The sequence below is a fragment of the Gymnodraco acuticeps genome, unplaced genomic scaffold, assembly GCF_902827175.1.
Source record: "Gymnodraco acuticeps unplaced genomic scaffold, fGymAcu1.1, whole genome shotgun sequence".
Classification (NCBI taxonomy): Eukaryota; Metazoa; Chordata; class Actinopteri; order Perciformes; family Bathydraconidae; genus Gymnodraco; species Gymnodraco acuticeps.
In genome coordinates this window covers 74,968-88,565 of record NW_022991339.1, presented here as the reverse complement: position 1 = coordinate 88,565, position 13,598 = coordinate 74,968, and the positions used below count along the sequence as shown (strand labels likewise).

Below are 13,598 nucleotides of genomic sequence, written 5' to 3'. Positions count from 1 at the left end.
TTGGTGTACTTTGAAACGAATGCTGTATTTCAGAGGTGGGAGAAGTACTCAGATATTGTAAGTGAGTAAAAGTATCATCAAGTATCATGCTACTTTCACTATATATAGTGAAAGTAGCAAGAGTAAAAGTGCAGATTGGTCCATTTCAGAATAACATATATGACGTGTTTTATAATGATTGATCATTAAAGTCTTCTCAAAGCTGGTAAAGGTGCAGCTAGTTTGAATGACTTTGTATACTGCAGGGTAGCTTGTGGATTTACTCCAGGTGGAACTAAAGTCTGATTTAACACTTGATTAGATTTCACATCATTCATCCACATCTGAGAAGTAACTAAAGGTATTAAATACATGTAGTGGAGTAAAAGTACACAATTTACCTCTGAACTGGAGTGGAGTAGAAGTACTAGAGCATAAAATGTATACTGAAGTAAAGTACAAGTACCTCTATAGTTGTACTTAAGTACAGTACTTGAGTAAATGCACTTCCCACCTCTGCTGCTAAGCTACTTCTTAGCTGTAGATTGGTTTTGTGTTGACTGTAGTGTTAATACTTATTTCAGAGACCCAGCAGGAGAAGGAGCACTGAGAGCAGCATGGAGGAGAACAAAGAGACCCCCAGAACTCAGGTCAGTGTTCACCTCATCACAATATATTACTGTTATCCCTTACACTGGGGGACATTTGGGTTATTTAAAGACTTTAAACCTGTACTTTTGTTTAATGAGAAAACAACCTTGAACATTGTGGGTTTTATTTGACAGACTCTTATATTTAGATATGGTTTCAGGTGTATATCAGTATGTAGTGTCTCTACTTTAAAGAGTCCTCTCCTGCTGATGTTCAGGTGTATATCAGTATGTAGTGTCTCTACTTTAAAGAGTCCTCTCCTGCTGATGTTCAGGTGTATATCAGTTTGTAGTGTCTCTACTTTAAAGAGTCCTCTCCTGCTGATGTTCAGGTGTATATTAGTATGTAGTGTCTCTACTTTAAAGAGTCCTCTCCTGCTGATGTTCAGGTGTATATCAGTATGTAGTGTCTCTACTTTAAAGAGTACTCTCCTGCTGATGTTCAGGTGTATATCAGTATGTAGTGTCTCTACTTTAAAGAGTCCTCTCCTGCTGATGTTCAGGTGTATATCAGTATTTAGTGTCTCTACTGTGACATGTCTCCATGCTTTAATGTTCAAAAAGCTCTTTATTTTGCTCATACTTCCTCTGATTCAGCACCTATTTTCACCTTCTGTCTGAAACCAGAGCCTTAGTCAACATTTTGAGAAAAAAATTGAAAGGCTGAATTCAGATTTTAAAAAATCTGAGAAAGTAAAAATTATACTTCAGAAAAATTCATATTCTTATTAGAGTTTTGAAAATATCAATATTGAATAAAGGTCGTAATTCTGAAACATGTAAATATAAACAAGATTTAAAAATGTTACAATAATCAAATTCAGAAAAAGTCTGAATTCTTAGAAAAAAGTCAGAAGAAATTTGGTAACACTTTATATTAAGGCACACAAATTAACCATCAACTAGTTGTTCATTAACATGCATATTAGCAGTGTATTGGCTCGTTATTAGTCATTATAAAACACTTATTAATGCCTTGTTCTACATGACCATTTTCTACAAGTAATAAGCCATTAGTTGAGAGTTTTTCCTCAATAACCCTCTAATTAGTGCTTATTTATTGCAAGTAAGGAAGAGTTTTGGTCCTAATATGCTCTGCTCAATATGGGCCTAATAAGACAGTAGTACCACAAGAATAGTAGTTCTACCATAATAACACTTATTAACAAGGCATGAAACTATAAGTGTTAATTGTGTCTAAATAATTCAAAATTAGGTATTTATATCTAAGAATATGTGTTGGGGTATTGACAGTTCAGCTACCAATAGCATGGTGATATTGACCTGCATGTTTCATATTTGCACATTTATATATTTGTAACATTTGTACTGAAGGTTAGACAGGAAACCGGGTACAGGAAGTAGGAAAAATTGAACTGAATAGCATTATAAGTGTTTTATAATGACTAATAAAGAGCCAATATTCTGCTAATATGCATGTTCATTAACAACTAGTTGATGGTTAATTTGTGTACATTAATATAAAGTGTTACCAAAATGTGTTATGGGGAAAAAGTAAAAATCATGAGAAAAGTAAGTATTATGAAAAAATATACAATATTACGAAAAAAGTCAAAAGAATTAGTCCGAATTCCGAAAATAATCAATTACTTCTGCAAAATGTGAAAAATCAGATAAAAAAAATCTGAGGAAAATGTGGAGAAAAGTCCAATTTAAATTAAATTCAGAAATAAATTCAAAAATAAAAAATGATTGAGAAAGTCAAAATTCAGAAACAAGGTCATATTTCTTATTTGAAATAAAATAAAACATAATCAATTTGATTAAGTATAATTTGGTCATATGAAATTAAATAGACTTGTTTTATTTTTGTAGATCTCTGCACGATGGTCTCTCACTGACTCTTTGTCTCTCGCTGTATATTTTAGGAACGGAGAAGAAGAAAGCAAACCGAACCTCACATTTGTGACCAGTGTAACAAATCCTTCTCAAGATCTAATACTTTAAAGATTCATCAGCGCATTCACACTGGAGAGAAACCGTACAGCTGTGACCAGTGTGGGAAAACCTTTGCTCAGAAAGCTCACCTTTCATCTCATCAACGTATTCATACTGGAGAGAAACCGTACAGCTGTGACCAGTGTGGGAAAATGTTCCATACTCCAGGTGAATATAAGGCTCATTATCGTATTCACACTGGCGAGAAACCGTACAGCTGTGACCAGTGTGGGAAAACCTTTGCTCGGAAAAGTCACCTTTCATCTCATCAGCGCATTCATACTGGAGAGAAACCATACAGCTGTGACTTGTGTGGGAATACGTTTTCTCAACAATATAACCTTCAAACCCACCATCGAATCCACACTGGAGATAAACCATTCAGCTGTGACCAGTGTGACAAGTCATTCACTACATCAAGTCATTTTAAGAGCCATCATCGTATTCACACAGGAGAGAAACCATACCGATGTGAAGAGTGTGGGAAAACGTTTACTTTATCAGGTAATCTCACAATCCATCATCGTATTCACACAGGAGAGAAACCATACTGGTGTGAAGAGTGTGGGAAAACGTTTACTTTATCAGGTAATCTCACACTCCATCATCGTGTTCACACAGGAGTGAAACCATTCAGCTGTGACCAGTGTGACAAGTCATTCACTACATCAAGTCATTTTAAGAGCCATCAGCGTATTCACACAGGAGAGAAACCATACCGGTGTGAAGAGTGTGGGAAAACGTTTACTCAATCAGGTAATCTCACAATCCATCATCGTATTCACAGAGGAGATAAACCATACTAGTGTGAAGAGTGTGGAAAAACTTTCACTACATCAAATGAACTCACAATCCATCATCGTGTTCACACAGGAGAGAAACCATACTGGTGTGAACAATGTGGGAAAACCTTTACTCAGAATAGTTCCCTTAGATCCCACCAGCGCACTCGACATTGATCCTTTTTTGAGTCAAGCTAGCATTCCCCCTGTTTTTTCCAAATGTAAAGCTGACCAACAGTGACTTAACGTTCTAATAAACATGTTTTTTATGGACTACATTCAGACCTCCCAAAACCCTGCTGTCCTCACACACTTAGCTCTATATGTGGGTGCTCTGGTTAATAAAAACGTTTTTTTGGTTTAGATAACGCAGCCTTTGGACATTTTTCTGTGTGACGTTCACTGAATTGTTTTTATTCCACGTTTTGGTTAATTTGAAAGGTTTGAGTTGCTTTTTGGTATTTTTTTTGGATTTACAAATTATATTCAAAACACTAAGACACGTTAGGTATGAGAAGTGACAAGATACATTTGTGACATTCTTGTTTTGTTGGAACAAACCTTGTTCTAGTGAAACTCTGATATAATATTATCTCATGTTCATTATTTGACTTCATTGTGACGGCCGTTAGTTTTCTGTGAAGAGTGTGGGAACACATTCATTAGATCAGATAAACTCAAAACACATCATGCTATTCACACGGGAAAGAACCCATACTGGTGTGCAGAGTGTTGGAAAACCTTTTCTAGAGGAAGTAATCCACGAGTGCTCACATTGCAGCTCTGAGAGCCAAGCTAGCAGTTTCCTCCTCCTGATGTCCTGAGAGCTGTAATGTTATATTTTAAGAGTCTTTCTAAATAGAAATCTGACCAACAGTTATTACTTTTCTAACCAGCATTCACACTATGCCAACACAAGGCCACAGAGATGCTGCTTCTCCTGATTTAATTCATGTTTGTAATAGTTACTGATCTATAAAGAAATGTTCTACTAAGCTGTGTTTCAACCATGGTTTTCTTATAGCCTTGTTATGCTTCAGTTCAATGTTATTGTTTTTCCTTTTTTTACATATTCAATGTCCCGGGTTAAACAGAGCCTCGTTAAGCTGCATTGAAGGGATTTTGTTTTACTGTTAATTAATCTGCTGAGTAGTTTCTCTAATAATATATTAAAGACCCAGTCACCACCATTGGAGGAAGAAGGACCCCAGATCATAATGGATTCTCTTAAAGTTGGAAGCCATCAGGACAATCCATGTTACAAAACCTTCTTCCACCGTTCAATAGGGGTGTTGAAAATAATCGTTTCTACGATGCATTGCGATGCGGACGTGGACGATTCGGTCTCGATGCAGTGACGGAAGATAATCGGTTATAGCGTAGTAACGTTGCTTCCTGATTTTCCGGCCACGGCTTTACTATAACGTTTTTTTTTCTGTCACTTTAATATCAAATCGGTCGGTGACGCAGAGATCAGGGAACATACGTGACAGCGGCACAGCAACACCAAACACGGAGCAGTCTGCTTTATCCACCAACACAACACCACCAGTCCAGACCAACAGCAGAAGGACCCGCTCTGAATCACTCCGTGTCGCTGCGGCTCAGAGACACAGGGATTTATGTTTTTCAAAAATAATCGCGTTACAATCATGTCAGGTTTTTGGTGGATTTAATTAAGTCTTGGATTGCAGAGTATGAATGTCCTCTAGCAATTTTCAGACGATATATACGTGTGTAAAGTTTGTTAAGGCAGGAGGAAAAAAGCTTCCGCGATCACCGTATCCTCTGTTCCTCCAAACCCCGCCCCCTCCCTGAAAATAATGAGTGACAGGCTGATAGTGACCTGATAGAAACTTTATTATTCACTTAATCACTGAGATATAATGAAGCTAATTTAATCTCATACAGTCATGGGATTAATGTAACAGTAAAACAGAGAATGTAAGTGTGCACCCACATGCAGTATTTTAGTTGTTATATGCTATTGTAAATACTCCTGTTGTCTGCTGTGTTCAGACTCAAGTCCTGTGTGTGATGCCACATTCAGGACATTCAGTGTCCTTTTTTTAACAGAAGACCGTTGCTAGAAGCTGCAGCTAGACTGCAGAAGCATTATTTTTTTGTTTTTGAGGATGGAACAACTTCATACACAGATATAGGGAGGCTAGACCTATACAATTCATTTATTTTGGTTTATAAATTAATGTTAAGACATTTATGTTATTCATTTCTGAAGCACTTTCTAAATAATAAAAAGAGAGTTCATATGTATTTACTGCATGATGAAAAATAAGCCATGTGCAGTAATATAGAAAATTGAGGATGCAACGCATTGGTATGAATCGGGATGCATCGGGATATCGAATTGAATCGAATCGTTGACAGGATAATCGTAATCGAATCGTGAGACCAGTGAAGATGCACAGCCCTACCGTTCAATGTCGCATTTTATATGCTACCTTGCAAAGTCCAGACGGGCAAGTTGGGAAAGACGTGGCATTCGAATACTTTTTTTTGTTCTATAAGCCCTTCTCTCCCTGTTGCCGTCTTATCAGAATATGAATCAGGTTTATTACCAGGTAGGTTGACACATACGAGGAATTTGACTTGGTTTCTTGGTGCATACATTTAAAGTAAAACAGAAATTAAAAACACTTTTGCCATCAGGAGATCATGACAGTTTGAATGCCGGACATGAATGCCAGATTTCTGCGCATATATTGATTTTTTAAGGGTATGGTCTTATACTTTTAATCAGCAGTTTTCCATATATTGCCTACTACTACATGTGTTTCATTTTGCAGCAGTTTTTACTATCATTGTATTTAAGTAGCCTAGTTTTTGTTCTTCCTATGAATGTGGCAGATGTCACTTAATTCTTCTAAGAGTAACTATGTTTTTGTCCTTATTTTAAATTCTCTATTTTCACATTTATATTATTTTCTCATGACTGCATTATTTTTACCTTCTGCTTTAATATCTGACGCTGTGCACATGTAACTTCTTTTGAATTTGTTCATTAAATGTTTCAACATAGAGATGCTTTGACTCATAATTCTAAAAAATAGTTTTTTTGGATTTTCAATAGAATAAATAAAGTTAATTCTCATCAGGGCTGCAAACTGTTTTACTTTTCATAATTGTAGAATCACACACTTTACTTTTACTATTCAAGTTTATTTAACAGTTTAAACATGTTTTGAGGTGAACAAACCTGACTTTATTTTGCTGCCACTGCTTTTATATTTTACTAAACTACTCTTTTATAATGCTAAATAATCTGTGACTCTGAGCTGCAGAAACAAGACAAAGACTTACTCCATCCTCTCAAATGATTTCTATAAAGATGGCCGATACATCAGTCACAGATTCTCCCTCCATCACAGGAAGCACAGGACTCTCCAGGATCACAGAGCCACCTGAAAAACACCGGGATCAAATGTTTAGTCTTATCTGGGGTTATTTATAATAAAGAATAGGAGTAGATTTAGACAGAAGGAAGAAATGTCATCCTAAAAATACAGTGAATGTAAAATGTGGTGACATCAAACACATACTGAATGAACATATCAGAAATAAGCAGAACTACATGATCAATACATCAGAAATTAGATAGTAACATAGAGTAGTGTATCATCTGAATAGAGATTGATATTGTTTAATATTCCCTGATTTGATCATTTAATTGACAAATTCAGTTTTTTTTCCCCTAAAATGTTCAGATACAAAATTGTTTCATCTTTGAAAACTGTGTTCAGCGTTAATGATCAGATCACGACTTGACTTGTTCAGAAGACATTTGCTCCTCCCCATACACCTTTTATCCATTAAATGCTGAGACGGAACCTGTCCATTACTTTTTCCATCTTCAACACCAGCGACCGTAACCTTCCAGGCTTAAACCTTATGTTTCCCAGACAATCAGTTCCTATTCCTTGCAGGAATCACATGCTTCCATGCACTGAGATGGTGGTGACAGTCAGCCCATCCATGAAGGCCCTGATTGGTGGTTGGAGTATCCCTGACTTGGACGAGGGTCCTCAGTCAAGAGGGACGTTGCTCACCACTGGCCTCTCTGATGTGCTTCTTTAGGGACTCCTGTTGGATCTTGTGGATCTTTGCGGCTCTTTTGCTCGGGCTTGGTTCTGCTCCAAACCTTTCCTCATATAGATTGACAACGATTGTTGTCTACTATCAAAGTCTGTCTTAGCAGTTGCTACTAGCACCTCGTCAAGGTCCTCGTCAAAACTCATGCCAGACTGTGGTCTTGCAGGCCTGTGGCCAATGAACTCCAACACTGTACAGGAGTCTGTTGTGTGGAACTTCAAGGGGTTCTGGTCCTGGTTCTTCCTGTGTCTCACCAGGTAAGATCCCTGTGTTGTGCCCCTTCCTCTCCTTCAAACACTTCTTCTGGATCTGGTTGAACCTTTAGGCCTCAGCTGTTCTTGCAGACCTTGTTCTTGCATCTGCATGTCATACTCAGGACGGATGTTCGTTGCCTTTAGTCGTTAGCCTTTGGTCTGTCAGGTTGGGGTGCTCACCCACCCTTAAGCATCCTTGGGGGTATTTTCTATCAGTTGATCTGTAGCTTGGTTGGTTTCCTCCTCTCAGAGGATGTGGTTTGGGGTTCCAACACGTCCTGCCATGATGCAGTCTTTCCAAGATGTCCTCTGTCTGTCCAATCACACAATAAAAGAAAGCCTGGCAGATTTGATCAAACCAGAGATATCCTGCCCCCTGCAGTAAAAGATCAGGCCTCTCATCTTCATCATTGAACATTTGCTTTTCAACTGAACACATTGTATTGCAATGTATTATTTTATAACCTGGCAAGTGAGCGCAAAGTCCAGATGTTTATGAACGGAGACGCTCAAAGTGTAAGTCGGAAACAATATGGTGAATACAGATGAACTAACATTTAATCTATTATACTACTTTTGCAAGACATGTCTCTTGCTGAGACAGTTGCACTGACAGTTGCAAAAAAGAATATCAAAATATTGGGTTCTAAGAACTTTGATTTAAGAAATGATTTGGATGGTCATTTGCCTGATACTGCAAGAGCTTGTTAATGATTTACAGACGTTGTTAATGATTTACAGACTTGAGGCTGTTAATGATTTACAGACGTTGAGACGGAGACAAGCAACACCCAACAGGTACGTGGTCATAGTCTAACATTTAAAACACAAGATTAAAAAGATTATTAAACTTGTTTTGAAAGTGGGTCTGCATTATGAGTTACGGTCAACCAAAACTTTAGAGAAGAACAGATAACAAAATGTGTTTTGTGTCAGAGTGAAAACGTTGTGCAGATTCAAACTGCATTTCAACTGTACGTTGATTATAATTGCATTGATTTATAATGTATACAGTATTAGCATTGTTGAATATAATAGTCTATAGGACCTATAGACTCATATTTACAGATAGACTGTTAGTCTAACAATAAACCGAACAGGTGTAGTCTTTTTGATTTGTGTGTAATTATTGGTAGAGCACAGAAGATGGCAGCAAAGTTTTCTTTTCATTTATTGGAGCTTCCAGCACTAGTACTGTTCAAACGATTATAACTCATGCCTTTAGTTTGACTACTCTCTTTTTCCCTGGAAGTTAACACAGCTTTTATCTGTTTTCTGTTCATTTCCAGCGCTCCATGAATACCACCGAAGCAGACTCTGAAAAATGTGATTTGGAAAACCCTTTTAGTTTCTCTCCTTTTACTGTTCATGTTGTTCATGAAGCCTTAACCAAGTTAGATCCTAAGAAACCGGCTGGCCCGGACAACGTAGAACCTTTCTTTTTAAAGATAGCTGCAGATTGTATTGCTCCACCTCTTACTACTTTTTAATCTCTCCCTCAGCTCAAACACAATTCCAAAAATATGGAAGTCAGCTTTTGTCCTGCCTTTACTAAAAGGTGGGGAGGCTACTTTATTAAATAATTATAGGCCCATCTCTAAATGGTCAGTTCTTGCTATGGTTCTTGAACGCCTAGTGAGTGAACAGGTAAAGGTGTTTTTATGTAACAATGACATCCTGTGTAAACATCAGTCAGGCTTCAGAAAGCAACACAGCACCATCACTGCCACAATGAAAGTGGTGAATGATATTGCAGATATCTTAGACAAAAAGTTGTGCATCTCTGTTTATTGATCTTTCCAAAGCGTTCAATACCGTTGATCATCATATCTTAAAGCAGAGGCTAGCCAGTATTGGCATATCCAGCCATGCAGTGGGTGGTTTGTGAACTACCTCTCTGAAAGGTCCCAATGTGTTCACTTTGATGGGCTGTCCTCTGAGTGGTTAAACATTACTCATGGTGTTCCTCAAGGTTCTGTTTTAGGTCCACTTTTATTCTCCATCTACATCAACAAGTGGATGGAGCAACTTCATTTGTTTGCGGACGATACCGTGATGTACTGTGCAGGTCCCTCCATTGAGGAGGCTGTTTTTAAATTGCAGGTTGTTTTTAATATTATAGAGACGCAGCTCGCGGAGTTTAAGATTATTTTAAATGTTGATAAACTAAAGTAATGCTTTTTTCAAAAGCCAAAAAGACACCGGAGACCACTTTGGATATTGTTAGTACGCAAGGACCTGTCAAGGAGAGACTCTGAGGCATGAACTCAATTGCACGACTCAGATAGTGTTCTCAAAAAATAAAGACTTTACTGGAATTTAGCACAGTAATCAAAACAAGGAAAACAAATATACTCTTTCGAGGAAAACTAGCAAGTGATCAATGAGGTAGATCCGTGGGAAGTCCGTGAGGTAATCAGTAACGTGGGTCATAGTAAGACACCGAACTGACAATGAACAGGAGGAAGCTACCACAATATATACACAGGTAAAGGGGACACAGGTGGAAACAATCAGGGCGGGGAAAACAATCAAGGACGCAGGAGACAGAAGGGGGCGGGGAGCGTGGAGGCCTGAAATGAGAGGAATGATTAATTAAGGGAATAAACATAAAGCACAGGGCAAAGGGACATGACCAAACTAACATAAAGAATACACTTTCACTATTAGTTTCCTAGACATGACAGTACCCCCCCCCCTTCTAGGGACGGCTCCTGACGGCCCAGGCTCCTCTGAGTTGAGGCGGTCAAAATCCTCAATGAGGCTTTTATCTATGACGAAGCGGGAAGGAATCCATATCCGCTCCTCAGGACCATAACCCTTCCAGTCAACCAGTAGCTGTCGCCCTCTACCCCTTTTCCGACTAGCCAATATCTTCTTGACGGTGTAAACCGGACCTCCATCAATCATCCGGGGGGGCGGGGGGGGGTTTGGCGGTGGGAACCATAGCGCTCTCCTTCAAGGGTTTTAGTTTCCCTACATGGAAGGTGGGATGTACCTTCATGGACCTGGGAAGCCGTAGTCTCACTGAAACCGGGTTGATGACCTTGGTGACGGGAAAAGGACCCACAAACCGGGGAGCCAATTTACGGGAGAGTACGTGGAGGGGAAGGTCTCGTGTAGAAAGCCAGACTTTTTGGCCTGGCTGGTATACAGGAGCTGGTCGGCGTTTTCGGTCTGCTGCTCTTTTCACCAGTTGTGAATTCCTGCAGAGGATCTTCCTAGCCGCAGCCCACACGCGCCGACAACGCCTGACCAGCGCGTGGGCAGACGGGACCGTGACCTCCCTCTCCGTGGCTGGGAACAGTGGCGGCTGGTAGCCATAAACACAGTGAAATGGGGACAGGCCCGTGGCAGAAGTAGGGAGGATGTTGTGCGCATACTCAACCCAGGTGAGGTGCTCGCTCCAGGAGGATGGATTCTGGGACACCAAGCAGCGCAAACAGGTCTCCAGTTCTTGATTTAGGCGCTCTGTCTGGCTGTTAGACTCCGGATGGTATCCTGACGAGAGACTGACCGTGGCACCGATGAGGCGGCAGAACTCCTTCCAGAAGCGTGACACAAACTGGGGGCCCCGGTCAGAGACAATATCCTTTGGGAAACCATGAAGCCGAAACACATTATGCATCATGACCTCAGCCGTTTCCTTCGCTGAGGGCATCTTGGGCAAAGCAATGAAATGTGTCATTTTAGAAAAACGGTCCACTACCGTAAGAACTGTGGTTTTACCTCTAGAGAGGGGCAGGCCAGTGACGAAGTCCATGGAGATCTCTGACCAGGGTCTGTTGGGAATAGGGAGTGGTTGTAATAGTCCTATTCGCGCCCCGGAAGAGGTCTTGTTTCGAGCGCAGACAGGGCACGCCTCCACATACTCCTTCACCTCCTTCTCCATGGATGTCCACCAGAAACGTTGTTTTATGATGAACATAGTTCTCTTGACTCCAGGGTGACAGGTGAGCAGCGAAGTGTGAGCCCAGTGGATCACCTGTGGTCGCTCGGCCTCCTGAACGAAAAGCCGGTTAGGCGGGCAACCCCTTGGTGCAGGAGCTCCAGCATTGGCTCGTATTACCTCCTTCTCTACTGACCAAGTCAGCGCTCCTACCACCCGGTTTAATGGGATGATGGGTTCCGGCTCCTTGACTGCAGGCACAGGGTCAAACAGACGGGACAGAGCGTCAGGCTTGACATTCTGAGACCCCGGCCTGAAGGAAAGAACAAAGTCAAAACGGTTGAAAAACAAGGTCCACCTAGCCTGGCGGGAGTTCAGTCTTTTGGCCTTTCTTATATATTCCAAGTTTTTGTGATCGGTCCAAACCACGAAAGGATGCTCGGCTCCCTCCAACCAATGCCTCCACTCTTCCAGTGCCAGCTTCACGGCCAGCAACTCACGGTTTCCCAAGTCGTAATTTCTCTCTGCTGGGGAGAGCTTCCTGGACAGGAAAGCGCAGGGGTGAAGTTTGTTGTCCTTCTGTAGTCGCTGGGAGAGGACCGCTCCCACCCCTTCGTTGGAGGCATCCACTTCTACCACAAACTGACGAGTGGTGTCCGGCAAGGTGAGTATGGGAGCAGAGGTGAACATTCCTTTAAGCCGAGAAAAATCCTCCTCAGCCTGAGGAGACCACAAAAAAGGCACTTGAGGGGACGTGAGGACATGAAGAGGGGCTGCAATAGCACTGAACCTCCGCACAAAACGTCTGTAAAAATTTGCAAAGCCTAAAAACTGCTGCACTTTCTTACGAGAGTCAGGGGTAGGCCAACAAGCTACTGCGCTAACCTTCTCTGGGTCCATCCTAACCTGACCTGGCGAAATGATGAAGCCCAAGAAAGTGACTGTCTCTGCATGGAATTCACATTTTTCTGCTTTGACAAACAACCTATTCTTGAGCAGCTCTTGTAGAACCTGACGGACATGTTGTTTATGGGTGTCAAGGTCAGGGGAGTAGATCAGAATGTCGTCCAGATATACAAAAACGAAACGGTTCAGAAACTCCCTCAACACGTCGTTGATCATAGCCTGGAACACAGCAGGAGCGTTTGATAATCCAAATGGCATTACACGGTATTCATAGTGGCCTGAAGGGGTGTTGAAACCCGTCTTCCATTCATCACCCTCCCTGATCCTGACTAAATGATAAGCATTACGCAGGTCTAACTTGGTGAAAACCTTGGCTCCCTGAAGCTGCTCGAAGGCTGACGAGATGAGAGGAAGGGGGTACCGGTTTTTAACCGTAATGTCATTGAGATGCGAGTAGTCAATACAGGGCCTAAGAGACCCATCCTTTTTCCCAACAAAAAAAAAACCCCGCTCCTGCTGGTGGTGAGGAAGGGCGAATAAGGCCTGTTTTGAGGGAGGCATCAATATAGTCCTTCATGGCCTCTTTCTCAGGTCCTGAAATAGCATATAGTCGACCCTTAGGAATTGTAGACCCAGCAATCAGGTCGATAGCACAGTCATAGGGGCGGTGAGGCGGAAGAGTCAGAGCCTTGGATTTACTGAATACTTCACTTAAATCGTGGTAGCAGGAAGGGACTGAAAGAACATCAGGAAAATATATTTCTGGGATAGTTCCCTGCCTAACCCTCCCAGTGTTACCTCTTCTGTCAATCTCCGCTACCTGCTTAACACAGTGATCTCTGCAATTCTTTCCCCACCCCTCCACCCTCCCAGATTGCCAATCAATGTGAGGGTTATGAAGTTTCAACCAGGGAAACCCCAAAATGAGTGGATGTTGGGCTGAATTAAACAAGTGAAATGACATTGTCTCGTGATGGTTATCATCACATCTTATTTCTAAAGGCTCTGTTTGGTGAGTCACTTTAAACAACAGCCGCCCATCGAGAGCACTCGCTTCATGAGGCTGGGG

General features: G+C 41.0%; 1 protein-coding gene and 1 pseudogene across 1 annotated transcript; both read left to right on the top strand.

Annotated features, from left to right (window-relative positions):
• The first annotated feature begins 467 nt into the window (after nucleotides 1-467).
• On the top strand, nucleotides 468-4,631 carry LOC117562639 (zinc finger protein 502-like). Its single transcript, XM_034240457.1, has 2 exons — nucleotides 468-629; nucleotides 2,519-4,631. The coding sequence occupies exons 1-2, from the start codon at nucleotides 597-599 to the stop codon at nucleotides 3,392-3,394; spliced, it is 909 nt and encodes a 302-aa protein (XP_034096348.1). The 5' UTR covers nucleotides 468-596; the 3' UTR covers nucleotides 3,395-4,631.
• LOC117562644 overlaps nucleotides 3,881-13,598 on the top strand; it is a 47,307-nt pseudogene continuing 37,589 nt past the window's right edge.